This window comes from Sus scrofa, chromosome 14 (genome assembly GCF_000003025.6).
Source record: "Sus scrofa isolate TJ Tabasco breed Duroc chromosome 14, Sscrofa11.1, whole genome shotgun sequence".
NCBI lineage: Eukaryota > Metazoa > Chordata > Mammalia > Artiodactyla > Suidae > Sus > Sus scrofa.
The window spans coordinates 105705926-105720207 of NC_010456.5; the positions used below are offsets into that span (position 1 = coordinate 105705926).

General features: G+C 42.0%; 1 protein-coding gene across 6 annotated transcripts in view; it reads left to right on the forward strand.

Moving 5' to 3' along the window:
- The window catches only part of PLCE1 (phospholipase C epsilon 1), a 342109-nt gene that overhangs the window by 283298 nt on the left and 44529 nt on the right, over positions 1 to 14282 (forward strand). For all 6 annotated transcript variants that reach the window (XM_021074005.1, XM_021074008.1, XM_021074007.1 and 3 more), the window contains 3 exons: positions 2113 to 2220; positions 3545 to 3661; positions 7301 to 7459. In XM_021074005.1, the coding sequence (XP_020929664.1) occupies positions 2113 to 2220; positions 3545 to 3661; positions 7301 to 7459 (384 nt within the window). The remainder of the gene's footprint in view (positions 1 to 2112; positions 2221 to 3544; positions 3662 to 7300; positions 7460 to 14282) is intronic.

Genomic DNA, 14282 nt, shown 5'->3' on the forward strand with positions numbered 1-14282 from the left:
CGAATTGGAGCTACAGCTGCCAGCCTACGCCAGAGCCGCAGCAACACAGGATCCATACCTCATCTGCAACCTACACCACAGCTCATGGCAACGCCAGATCCTTAAACCACTGAGCAAGACCAGGGATCAAACCCGCAACCTCATGGTTCCTAGTCAGATTCGTTAACCACTGAGCGACAACGGGAACTCCCAGAGAGGTTTTTTTTAAAAACTCCTTAACTTTACATCACAAGTAGAGATTGTCACAGCCTTTGAATAAGGCACAAGAACCCCTCAAATTGACTCACAGATGTGATTAAACCTAGGATGAAGCTCCCTTTTATTTTATTTTATTTCTTACCATTCTTTGCTCTCCCTCAGGCCTCCCAGTTACCTCCTGACATTACTGTATGGGGCAGATGAGAAATGAGAAAGAGCCCTATTCTCACCTGGAATTTCCAGCCCTGGTCATCCTATTCTAGCCGTATGTGGAGGTCTTAATGGCATGCAGACCTTGATAAAGACCTTCAGTCTTTTCATGCTGAAAACACATCTCATCTGCTGCCAGTCAGTGAACATTTTTCCCAGGGTGGCTCACTACAGAGATGAGAGAGCCTCATGTCCCAGCTGTCTTATTACATGACAGTTTTCAGCTAAAGCAACATGCTTCTATAAACTCTAGTGCTGAAAGAAACTGATAGCCTTCGGATTCTTTGCCACAGAATCCGTTCCACCTGGGAAGATAGGTTACCTAGGAAAACCGGGTGCAGCATGCTGGGCAACAGGAAGAATCTAGCAAGTATCTCATATAAAAACATCAAAATAAGGGCCAGAGTTCCCTTGTGGCACAGCAGGTTAAGGAACCTGCATTGTCAGTGCAGCAGTTCAGGTCACTACTCTGACACAGGTTCAGTCCCTGGCCTGGGAACTTCCACATGCTGTGGGAACAGCCAAAAAATAAGTAACAAAATAAAATAACGGGGATTCTGCTATCTGAGTTATGTTACAGCAACTCTAGTGGCCACTAGCCCCTAGTATTGGATTGCTATCACATGGAAATATTTATGTGGATTCTTTTTTTTTTTTTAATCAAACCCCATGGCACAGCAGTGACCCAGGCTATTGCAGTGACAACACCAGATCCTGAACCCTCTGTGCCACGAGAGAACTCATAGCTATGTGTATTCTTAAATCAGAGTTGGCCCATTCACGGACATATCCACCTCTTGGTTTGGTTTGCCCTTCTAATACATGGTCGCCTTTTAAGAAGGCCCACAAGTAGAGGATATGGAGAAAGAAGTTGCTCCAAGCAAATGTTACAGAGATGCAACACAAGCACATGTGTCAGAAGCTCTGCTTCCAGGTCTAGAGCCAGAAAAGAAAATAGGTATCATCTCATCTAATTCTAGTGTTTCCTGGAGTACTTTACTGAGGAGATCATGAGATGACACAATAGAACTTAGCAGGGCAAGTGTATTATGATCGATTACTGATACTGCTGTGGGTATGGGAGAGGGAAGTTTATGGATTATTTGTCATCTCTGCTGTAGATGCTGATTTAGGATTAGACAGAAAGGCAAATCCTGATAACTCCCTGCTTCTGCTCTTCATACATGCCACATGTTCATTGCAAAAGTATTAGCCAATGATAGAATTTGGGCCTAAATAGAGGAGACTTTACCCTGATTGGATTCATATAAATGTTTAGCCAGTTCCTTAAGGAATCAGTGACCTCATTTTCTCTGGTTTGTGGCATCAGCATGTGTCACCTCCACTGACATCTGCCCAGATGGAGCTCTAGCCTGGCTCTCCCATTTCAGAATGTACCATGTGCGGGTCCCTTGAGGGACTAAAAATTGATGGGGAAGTAGTCCTATGTTTTTGCTATCAGATTTTACCTTCCAATAGCATTCAATGCTTGTAAGCACTCTTTCCACTTTAATCTACTCTCTCCCTTCTCCATATCTGATTAATTGCGGCCTTTGGCCAAAATGAAGTACTTCTTTTCAGTCTTAGGCCCTTCTGTTTTAACCTGGAGAGTGAACACTGGTATGTAGAAGCAGGTGCTGGGTTTAAGTTGAGGCTTTATTTCCACTTGCCAGTCTGGGATGAATTCATTCATTGATATCACAGGTCCTGCTGCAAGGCTGTAGGAGTGTAGAGTTGGACTGCTGGGACGGAGATGATGGGATGCCCATCATTTATCATGGACATACACTGACAACCAAGATCCCCTTCAAGGTAATGCTTTGTAACTTTCTTTCAGTCAAATCAGTCAGTATCTTCATTCATTGTATAAATGATTGACTCCTCCAAGTAATACCTTAGGTTGGCGGGTTCTTATCCTGGGTCTCAAGACTTCCCCAAACTGTGTGGGATATGCACATGTTCTTTTGGTGGGAATTGATCTAGAACTCTCATGAGATTCTCATTCAAGTTTAGTAACCATTCCCTTAAGTTAGTTATCATGTAATAATATTGTTGCAATTTTCACACTGTAAAATGGTATATAAAAAAGGCAGGGGCTGTCCTCTTTTGGGAATTAAAGGTCATTTGTCTTGGTGTCCTACGGACAAAGGCTAACATCATGTGTTAGGAGATAATTAAATAATTAACAGTATAAAGTATTGAGAATTGGCTCCATCAGGGGAGAATGGTCTCATTTGAATTCTAAGTAGCTTATTAGCTCATCACGCAGTTACTATCCTCATTCAGAAGATCTTTGGATGTAATACAATTTTTTTCTTAACAGTACCTGGGCTGGGAAGGAATATTATTACTTCTGCTTCTTATGTGAAGATGATAGCTAAAATGCATTTTCCTATTCAGCCCTCTTAAAACTTTTTGTACCCTACATTAAGGGAAGGAGGAGTTGGTAACTGTTCACATACACACATATACGTGATAGATGTCTTATTTCCCCCAAAAGATTTGATCATAAACTCCTTGAAAACAGGAAAGTATCTTATGCCTTATTATTTTTTGATGCTGTAACTAAAACAGTGTCTTTTACCTGTAATATACTCAATATACATATTGATCTGTTAAATTGAGCATACTGATAGCCATTCCTTATAGCATATGAACAGTACTCGATATGAATATTTTACTGTCTTTGTAGAAAATAAGCTACACTGGAGTTCCCCTTGTGGCGCAGTGGTTAACGAATCCGACTAGGAACCGTGAGGTTGCGGGTTCGATCCCTGCCCTTGCTCGGTGGGTTGACGATCCAGCTTTGCCATGAGCTGTGGTGTAGGTCGCAGACACGGCTCGGATCCAGCGTTGCTGTGGCTCTGGCGTAGGCTGGCAGCTACAGCTCCGATTCGACCCCTAGCCTGGGAACCTCCATATGCCGCGGGAGCGGCCCAAGAAATGGCAAAAAGACAAAAAAATAAATAAAATTAAGAAAATAAGCTACAGTATTGCTTAATTTGAAAAGATACAAACCACGTTGGCCAGAGTTTTCTGTATGCAACAATTTAGATGCTTTTTGTGGCTATAAGTACCTTGCCTTGACACCCTGAGCAGATATCTGAACTCTAATGAGCTGTTTCGGCTCTCATAGGAAGTGGTTGAAGCCATCGATCGCAGTGCCTTCATCACTTCTGATCTGCCTATCATCATATCAATTGAGAACCACTGTTCATTGCCTCAGCAACGAAAAATGGCAGAAATTTTCAAGGTAAGGTATTTGCTAAGTAACAGGATGGTATCTTAGCCTTTGTCTTATGATTCTTGTTGAGTTCTGTTTGGAGCCACCATGGACCACACCACAACTGGACCTCAGCTGTGAAGCATGTACAGTAAGGGTCCCTCAGACCTGAGAAATGAGGATGCCCTGGGATCTTGGGCTCTCTCTTGAATGGCCCATCATTTCAGCTGGAGTGATAAAAACACCGGTCTGTGGTCTTCTGACCATTTCCAGAAAGCCTCTCAGTTCTCCAACACTTCCAGTATCACAAATCAGGGATGCCAAGATGTCACCTGTCAGTGATATGTAGAAAAGCTGAAAATAGAGCAAATAAGTCAAATCTTCTTGTGGTCCAGCTACAGAGATGGGGATCCAAGTTGGCATTAAGGTCAGACTGGCCAGAACAGTTGCCTTTAATACTCGGCCATTGCTTATACAAGGGAACTATAATGCAGATAGAGTGAAGGGCGAATGTTCCATTAGCCTTCCCCCTTCCTCCACTGGGAGAGGTACTGATGGAAATACGGCTCTAGGGAGGGCAGGGCATGGCCATGGGGAAATGTCCTCAGATACCAACGCCAACAAAACAAATTAGCTTTTCATATTACCTTTTCTTTGCCGTCATTTAGAATAATAGTCTTTAAATGTTTTTGATTGTATACCCCTCTCAGTAAAATACACCATGTATTCCTATTGTGTGTGTGGACCTATCATGAATTATTACACATATCCTACTTATTAACATATTTTATATATTAAAACATGCAAAAATGGAATATAAAAAAGTAGCAAGGAAAGAGTAACATGGAAGTAAATAACTTTTAAATACTATTATTTATTAATGATGCAAAACCCTTTTGCTATCATAAAAAATTTCAAGTAAATGTATTATTTATGTATTTATTTTCTAAATTTTTAGTGGGAGTAATGTGATTGAATACATTTCATTTTTTTGAAATTTTTGTGTTCACTGGCTTGGATGTCTAGTTTTAAGTTTAATTTATCATTTCACTGTTTTTAACAACAACAGTAGCTGGTAAAGATACCTTACGGAGATACCTGTATCCAAATGGAAAAGGGGTGTATCATTAGCTGCATTTGCCAAATCATGGTACTCATTCTCAATTCCGTTAATGAGGCAAAGATTTTTGTTGGAAATTTGGCTAGGCAATTTGTATGTTTCTTGGTATCAATCAACTTTTTTAGAAACTTACTGAAAAGATGTTGTCATATATATATATATATATACACATATATATATATATATATATATATATATACACACACACATATATATGGCATGTGTATGGCATATGTATGGCATATGTGTGTGTGTGTACATATGGAAGTTCCTGGGCCAGGGATCGAATCTGAGCTGCAGCTGCAGCTGAGGCAATGCTAGATCCTTAACCCTCTGCACCTGGCCAGGGATCAAACCCACACCTTTGCAGGGAACTAAGGCACTGCAGTCAGATACTTAACCCACTGCACCACAGCAGGAACTCTGCCTTTTAACTCTGCCAAAACCCTTCAATTAGAGGATTTTTTAACCAATAGAAAGATCTGCTTCCAAGTTGCCTAAATGTGCATATGTGAGAGGGGATTTTTTTCTGATTTTTTTAATCAAAGTATTGTTAATTTACAATGTTGCATTGACTTCTGTACAGCAAGGTGATTCAGTTATACATATATACCACTCTTTTTTAATTTTTTTTATTTTTTTATTTTTTTGGCTTTTGTCTTTTTAGGGCTGCACCTGCGGCATATAGAGGTTCCCAGGCTATGGGTCTAATTGGAGCTACAGCTGCCAGCCTACAGCACAGCCACAGCAACAATGGACCAAGCTGCGTCTGCGACCTACACCACAGCTCATGGCAATGCTAGATCCTTAACCCACTGAATGAGACCAGGGATCAAACCCACAACCTCATGGTTCCTAGTCGGATTCATTTCTGCTGCGCCATGACGGGAACTCCTACACACTCTTTTTTATATATTTTTTTCTATTATGGTTTATCATAGAACATTGAATATGGTTCTCTGTTCTATAGAAAAGGATCTTGTTGACTGTGTCCTCCATATATTACAGCTTAAGATTGGCAGAGTTTTTTTTTTTATTAGAGTATAGATGATTTACAATGTTGTGCCAGTTTCTGCTATACAGCAAAATGACCCAGTCATATATATATACATTCCTTTTCTTATATTATCTTCCATCATGGTCTATTTATGAGAGTTTTTATGTTAGCATATATTGTTTCCTATGACAAAATCATATTGTTTTATTGTTTGTTTTCAGTTTTTAAGGGCTGCACCAGTGGCATATAGAAGTTCCCAAGCTAGGGGTTGAATTGGAGCTTCAGTTGCCAGCCTACACCACAGCCATAGCAATGTAGGATCCAAGCTGCTTCTGCAGCCTACACCACAGCTCATGGCAACACAGGACCCCTAACCCACTCAGTAAGGCCAGAAATCAAACCTGCATTTTCATGGATACTAGTCATGTTCTTAACCTGTTGAGCTACAACAGGAACTCCCATTTATGTTCTTTTTTCCTTAAAAAAAAAAGATTATAAATAGAAACTGCCAGAGTTCCCTGTCAGTCTACTGGTTAGGATACATTACTTCCACTGCTACAGCCTGGGTTTGATTCCCTGGTCTGGGAACTGAGATCCCACATTAAGTCACTGCATGCCACGGCCAGAAAAAGAAAATTAAATTTAAAAAAAAAAAAAAAGGTCAGAACACTGTAAACCAATGATAATGGAAAAAATGAAAGTCATTTAAAAAAAAAAAGAGGAGTTTTCACTATGGCTCAGCAGGTTAAGAACCCAACTAGTATCCATGAGAATGCAGGTTCAATCCCTGGCCTCCCTCAGTAGGTTATGGATCTGGTATTACTGCAAGGTGCAGTGTAAGTCACAGATGCAGCTTGAATCCAGTGTTGCTGTGGCTGTGGCGCAGGCTAGCAGCTGCAGCTCCAATTCGACCCCTAGCCCAGGAACCTCCATATGCCACAGGTGCAGCCCTAAAAAGAAAGAAAAAAAAAAGAAAGAAACTGCCATATTTTCTACACTCACCCCAATGGGTCATCCTGTGCCTTCCCCCCACCACCCACCTCTTTGAGGGACACACATTTCCCTTTGGAGACAGATGCTCAGGAAATCTTCATAAGAATGATGTCTGAGGTTCTTTATACTAAATGGTAGAAAATTCTCCCTATTATTATTTTTTTTTTTTGTCCCCACTTTGCACTTACTTCAAAGTTAGTATCCTTGTGACTTCTTACTCATATCTGGAATGGACCATATTCTACAAACCACAGCCTCTAATTAAATCTCTTTTTCTTCTTTAGTACATCTGAACCCAGTGTATTTTCCGAAATAGTTAGAGCTTTGCCCCCCTAGAAGGTGGCCTGTACCCCTCCTCCTGGCCTTCTGACCCCCTCCCTTCTGTCCAGTAAGAAACTACACCGGGGGGGGGGGGGGGGCGAGACACATGGATATAACTTATTTCCTGATTCCTCTTCTCAGGATTTATAGAACAATTCAACTGGGCTGAAATAGCCAGCTAAGTAATTCAAGAATAGATAAAGGGCGTTGATTGCGTGTTTTCCTTTACTGTTTTCAGACTGTGTTTGGAGAAAAACTGGTGGCTAAATTCTTATTTGAGAGTGATTTCTCAGATGATCCAATGCTTCCCTCACCTGACCAACTCAGAAGAAAAGTGCTTCTTAAAAATAAGAAGTTAAAAGCCCATCAGACACCAGTGGATATCTTAAAGCAAAAGGTACTCTCCTCTTGTTGAAAAGGTTATGGGTTTGCTGTATGCTCAGGACAAAGACGTTAATGTTACCAGCTGGGTAACCAGTTTTTGAAGATTGAGTTTGCTTGAATGATATATTCAGTTTTTAGCTTTCAACTTAATAGAATGATAAATGCTCTTTAGAATGTAGAATGTACCTCATTATTTAATTTATTCTGAGCAGAATCATGTGTGACTCTTGTCCCTGAACCTGGGCTTTGTGGCTCTCAGTCCCACAGTGGTCACTAGAGCCCCTTTAAGAAGAGTCCTTTGCAGGGGAAGCACTTAGACATGGGGTTGTGACTCCTGAGGTCAGTAGAACCTCAATAGCAGCAGCCCTGTGGTCCCACCGTGGAAGTTGACACAGTGTATCTTTGTGACATGTGGACCCCAAGGGACTTCTGTACCTGCCTCATCCACGGAGATCTATAGCCCAAGCACCCCACGCTTGCCTGTGTAAGAGGGCCCTCAGCCCAAGGATCTGTGAAAAAGTTCAGGTCCAGGACCACTGAGTCAATATGCCAGGTTATACTTACCTATCCCACAGAACAAAAGCTACCAAAACTATCTGTCCTGTTTAGTAGGGCACTGTTGGCCCTGAAACGCCACTTTTGAAACTCACAGCAACCAAGAGTTGCCGCATAAACCTCAGCCCCCATAGGAGTAGGATGGTGCAGTTCTGGCAGCATAGACAGTCCAGAGCTAAAACTGGGACACAGCCTATAACTTTTAATTTCTCTCTTAGCATCGCCTCCAAACCTCAAGGCCCTACTCCAGTCCTGCTCCAAGGGGTTTTCAGAGAACATAGAATTCAGCAGAAGGATTCTAGGAGTCCAGCAAATTTGGAACATTTGTCCTAAGTCATTATTTTTAAATGTCAAATTGAATTGAGTCAGATGTCCAATTTCACTTAAATGAGTAGAGTATTTGGAACAATCATCAAATCTTCTAACAGCTCTAACTTAGAGAATTCACAGCTGGGACCTGAGTTTAAAGCCAAATTATATATGGCATGATATCGAAAACTGAGATTCGGTGGGGAGCTAAGATGCCAGGTTCTAGCCACAGACTCTGTCAAAAACCAGCCATGGGATCATGGGTCAGTCAATCTTCCTGGGCCTTCATTTCTTCAGTAAAATGGGACTGTTAAGGTAACTAGCCTCAAAGGACCCTTTTGACAATAAAATTTCACAGAAACTCTTCCAAGATGAAGCATAGAACCCCGTCAAGAAGTGCAAACTACTCTATAAACGTTTTATTATCCCACGTCTTAGGCTCTATGTCCAGTGTTTCTTGCCGTTCTAGATCATTACTGCTTCTCAAGGGGCCCTTTGGAGCATCCTGTCATCTGCTATTCTAATAAGTACTAGAAACTCCCAGATTATCCAGCTCACCCACAGCAGAATTCCAGGTGGCCAAAGTGCAGGCTGAGTTAGAGGCATGTTATATCATCCACTAACATCCTTGATTCACTGAGGTCTACGTTGCTTCAGATGCCTTCAGGGTGGGAAAGGAATATGAGGCCATAGGCTCCATTATCCTCAAACTTAAGCTTCTGAGCAAAAAAAGCAGGTATTTACAGAAAGGTCCCCAAACCAATCCAGCCCAGCAGATCCCTGACAATCAGGTTTGTCCTCACTAAAGCGACTCAGGATAACCACACATCCTCTAGACCTATGATCATCAAAAATTTTTTGCTCAAGCATCCCTTAAAAGAATTTTGAAAAACTGTATGTCTTTCTCAAATATGTTTTCCCTCTCATACATTCTGAAGATTGTTGGGAAACATCATCCACCACCTTCCCCTAACCCTGATATCTTACCCTAACTCCTTCCTGGCTGTGAGACAACACGTAAACTGGCATATGATTAACTATAAGAATTGGGCTGGAGTTCTCATCGTGGCGCTGTGGAAACGAATCCAACTAGGAACCATGAGGTTGTGGTTTTGATCCCTGGCCTCGCTCAGTGGGTTAAGGATCCAGCATTGCCATGAGCTGTGGTGTAGGTTGCAGATGCAGCTCAGATCTGGCATTCCTGTGGCTGTGGTGTAGCTTGGCAACATCAGCTCCGATTAGACCTGTAGCCTGGGAACCTCTATATGCCGCAGGTGCGGCCCTAAAAAGACAAAAGGCAAAAAAAAAAAAAAAAAAAAAAAAAAGAAGAAGAAGAATTGGGCTGAAGAGGATGGAACAACAGGACATGCATCAGCTGAGAGAACAAAGTGTCGACTTTGGCATGCCGGGTAAGCGCAAATAGGCACGCCGTTCGCATAGACACATACTGCTTCTGGAGATGTGATGCATAGATAGCTGTCACTAGTCTTCCTCATGCCATATAGATAACAATCACACGCCTAAAGATTAAAGTTAAAAAATAACTTGCTACGTGACTGGAGGCGGTTATACCCCAAAACCTTTTGTCCCTACTCACATTTTTAAAATACCAATGAGCACAATAAAAGCAGTGAGGCACTGACATTCGGGCTCTTGACCCATGAGGTCTTGAGTCGTCTGATCCCACCTTTGATCTGTATCTTGTCTCTGTGTCTTTTATTATGTCTTAACTTTCTTTCAGCTTTACAGCGCCCATCTTTCACCCCCAGCTTGCTGAGCTGGTCTCAGCAGAAGATGACATTAAAATTTTTATCGTAAGTTTAAATAATTACCAAGAATGTCTTTTCAGACATAGTATTTGTTGTGTATAAATATATAATAGATAGCATAAATTATATACAAATATAATATACAAAAACAGTTCTCATTGTCAAATAAATCAGCCCAGTAAGTTAGACTTACATTTGGTCAGAAAGTCTAACTTTATTTTTTTAATTCAAATAAACATTGTATTATCATCCCTGTGATGACCGTCTCACTTCTGAATTTTAATTCTAAAAATAGATGAAGAGTTGGACAGATAGGAGGAAGGGAAGGGAAAGAAGGAAAAATAATAAATGATTGACAGACACCCAGATAGCCGATAGACAGATAGACAAGGCATGGAACCTTGAATGTGTTTGCTGCCTGGATGAAATATGATAGTCCCTTCTTCAGTTTCTTAGGCCTCTCTTAGGAGCTTCACATCCTCAAAAGTCCTTTTACCTTGGGTGCTTTTTCACCTCATCTCATGTATCATAGTAAGATTGTTGATTTATAAATGAGAGCTATGCTTTTCTTTTGTAAAGTGGAGAAGAGCAATTATGAAGGGAAGGTGGGAAGGGAAAACTAGCCAAATATAAGCTTGTTCTCAGGTAGGCCTATTTTTAAAAAGAGTACGCATAGATGTTGAAAAACTTTAATCTAGAAATTGGCTTCTTTAAAAAGATCTGAGCCTGCATATTCCTAGAAGTCTTTGTGTACCCTGGAGGTACACATGGCCCAATTGGAGGATCACACAGAGCTCTAAGCCAAGAGTTGCAAAATCAGCCACCTTCAGGGGCCAAGCAGGAAATGTAAATATGAAGAGCCAGCTGGATATATGACAATTGGAAGTGATGAGGACAACAGTGGAGCATGCCTGCCCTCATAAATGAACAGCTTTAATTAAAAAGTTTTGAAACACAACATCAGCCAAACAAGTTAGTGTGGAGGTGAAGTCAGCCCTAAGTGCCACCAGTTTGAGACCCCTACTAGGTCTACCCTTGTCCCGATCTGCACTTCCAAAGCTAATCCCTGAAGGCTTGTTATGTACTTGAATTCCAGAAGCCAGGAGACCTATGTAGATGGGCTTGGGCTTTGTTATGAAGTTGTTTGAAATATTACCATATCTCCTCTTATGCCCGGCCCTCCTCGAATCCTGGAGCAGTAACTGACTACCCAAGATAAGGCCCTTTTTCTTCTGCAGCACTGTTCCTCCAGGCTGTTTTCTTTATCCAGCAACTACCACCCACTCCTCAGTGCCAAGCAGATTCCACTTGTCCTGTGCATACCTCTGCCTTGTGGTCTCCAAGATATATTTGGATGTTCTTGTAGCTGCTGCCTTTCCCATTCTTTGTGCAGTCATTTACAGTTATTTATATAGCCCCCATTCCACTAATGGATAGATTGTGTTGTTGCAAAAGTCTTCTTTATGTTGAGCCTGAATATTCCTTCCTGTTCCTCTTACTCTTTGGCCCTATTTCCCTCTGAAACTGCTCAGACTAACTGCATATCTAGAAAGCTAGCATGTGTCTCCCCATCAGCTTTTCTCTTTTCCAAGCTAAACATTTCTGTTGTGTCCTCAGGATATGGCTGCTAAGACTCTTTACTTCCATTAAGAATATTTGTGTATTCTTACATTTTGGATATGCTTGAATTTGTCAATCTTAAAAATGTGATTTGCAGAGCTAAGTGAAAGCTCAGGGCCAACAGCACAGGGACAGTGAAACCATCACCTATCTTAATTTGAACTTTATACCTCAGTTAATACAACCTAGGACTGTTTTTGCTATTTAAAATCTTTTTTTTTTTTTCTTTTGTCTCTTTTGGGCTGCACCCACTGCACATGGAGGCTCCCAGGCTAGGGGTTAAATCGGAGCTGTTGCTGCTGGCCACAGCCACACCAGATCCAAGCTACATCTGCGACCTACACCACAACTCACAGCAATGCCGGATCCTTAATCCACTGAGCAAGGCCAGGGATCGAACCCACGTCCTCATGGATGCTACTCTGGTTCGTTAACTGCTGAGCCACGATGGGAACTCTGCTATTTGAATTCTTTAATGCATACCAGGCTCATGCTGAGTTTGTGGAAAATGAAGAGTTCCATTATTTCACAGGACTAAACCTATGCCTAGTCTCCACATTTTTCCAAGTTTACAATTAATATTAATCTTTTTGTAGCAGAAGCCTAATATTTATCTGTTACATTTGCTCTTCTTGGTTTTGGTGTGTTATTACTGCATACAAAGTTTATTGTAGATTTTGACATCTGTCATCCAATGTATTTGTTAGCAATTTTTCGAATTATGCCTTCACCCAAGTTGCTCTTGAGCCAGATGGCCAATCAGAGGGCCCTGTGGCCCTTCTTGCAGAACCTCCCTGAGTTTAGATGATTATCACTCCTGTCTGGTGCTGTCTTCTCTGAAGCCCACATTTCTGCAGAGTCTGCTTCAACCTCTTTCTTTATAGAAAAAAAAAAAAAAAAAAAAACAAAAAAAAAACTGAGGCCTAGCCTTTCATGGGACTTTCTCCAAGCCACCCAGCTCATAGCGTGGAGCCAGGATTCAGATTCAGTTGTTGAGGAAAAACTTTTTCAAAAGCAATGCAGATGTCAGGCTACATTGATAAGAATCACTGGGTACTTTTAAAGATATAGAGTCTTAGGTCCCAGATCTGCCTGACTGAATCAGAATTTCCATAAGGAAGCCCTGGTAATCTGCTTATTTTAAAGTAATTCTGGAGTTTCCGATGTGGCTCAGCAGAAACGAATCTGACTAGGAACCATGAGGTTTCATGTTCAATCCCTGGCCTCGCTCAGTGGGTTAAGGATCTGGCACTGCCTTGAGCTGTGGTGTAGGTCCCAGACATGGCTCAGATCTGATGTTGCTGTGGCTGTGGCGTAGACTGGCAACTGTAGCTCTGATTCTACCCCTAACCTGGGAACCTCCATATGCTGCTGGTGTGGCCCTAAAAGGACAGAAGACAAAAAACAAACAAACAAACAAAAAAAAAAAAAAACAGTAATTCTTATCATCCTGAAAGTTAGGAAATACTGTTTGTCTGTTATTTCCCACAAAGTGAGTTACCCTATCAAAAAAGTCTGAAAAGATCACTGTGTGGGAAATTTATTCTTAGTAAACCCATGCTAATTCTTGCTAATCACCTCTTTATTTTCTGAGTAATTAAAGCCAAATAATCCATTCTGAGATTTTTTCCAGGTGCCACCCTGATACTTCCTACCAAGTAACTTACACAACTTAGCTCTTCCTTCTTTTGGGAAAATGGGACAGTGTAACCCTACATTTAGTTTCTTAAGATCATTTCCAGGCCCCCGTCATTTCCCAGGAAGTCTTGGTTGCCACATCTGCAAGGCCTTTTTGTTATCTAGCAGGTTGTGGGCCCAGACCTGGTGATCTGAGTTCACAGGGGGTTGAATGAATGCCTGCCAGAGCTCCAGTGTGCTCAGACCCACCCCCTAACTCAGAGGGCCTGGGTCCTTTTTGTGCAAGGAACTCGTGCTCAGCAAGGATGGACTGACCAGAGCAGGATCTCTAATGCCCTCCATCCCCCTCAGGCTTGTGCTAAGGCTCTTGCTGAGGGCCCCTAACTACCCCCTGCCAGATCGCCAGTATTCTAGCCTCTCCCAAATTCCAACCTGCTAGACTCAAACAGTTCACATTCAGTGACAAGTAGTATGCAGGGCCTGGGGGAACAGAGCAAGTAAGACTTGGCTCCTGACTAGACCCATCTGAGCCAGCTTCCTCACCTGACCCTCCCTCTAAGCCCCTGACCTATAGCTGAATTGCTTTTATCAAGGACTGGGGTCCTGTTCTTCTGCCTCGAAATAGGTAGAATATTGCAAAGAATAAGAAAGTCAGCTCTTGGCTGGCATTGGGCCACCTCTCCCATACTTCCTGTGCTGGTGGGGGTACCTGAGCGTCCAAGGGAACTTGGCGTGCCGCTTTCTGAAATTTGCTGGCAGTGTGGCTTTGAAAAGCGGCACTCCGATGTGTGGCTCCTACCAGGCTCTTTGCATCACCATCCCCAGAACTAGGCTCCACCTTGTGTGCTTCGTTTATCCAGGACAGATGGACTTGCTTTTGTGGCTCACTCGTGCCTGGAGCAGATTTCCCAAAGTTTGGAAGAACACTAATCCTATGAGACACTC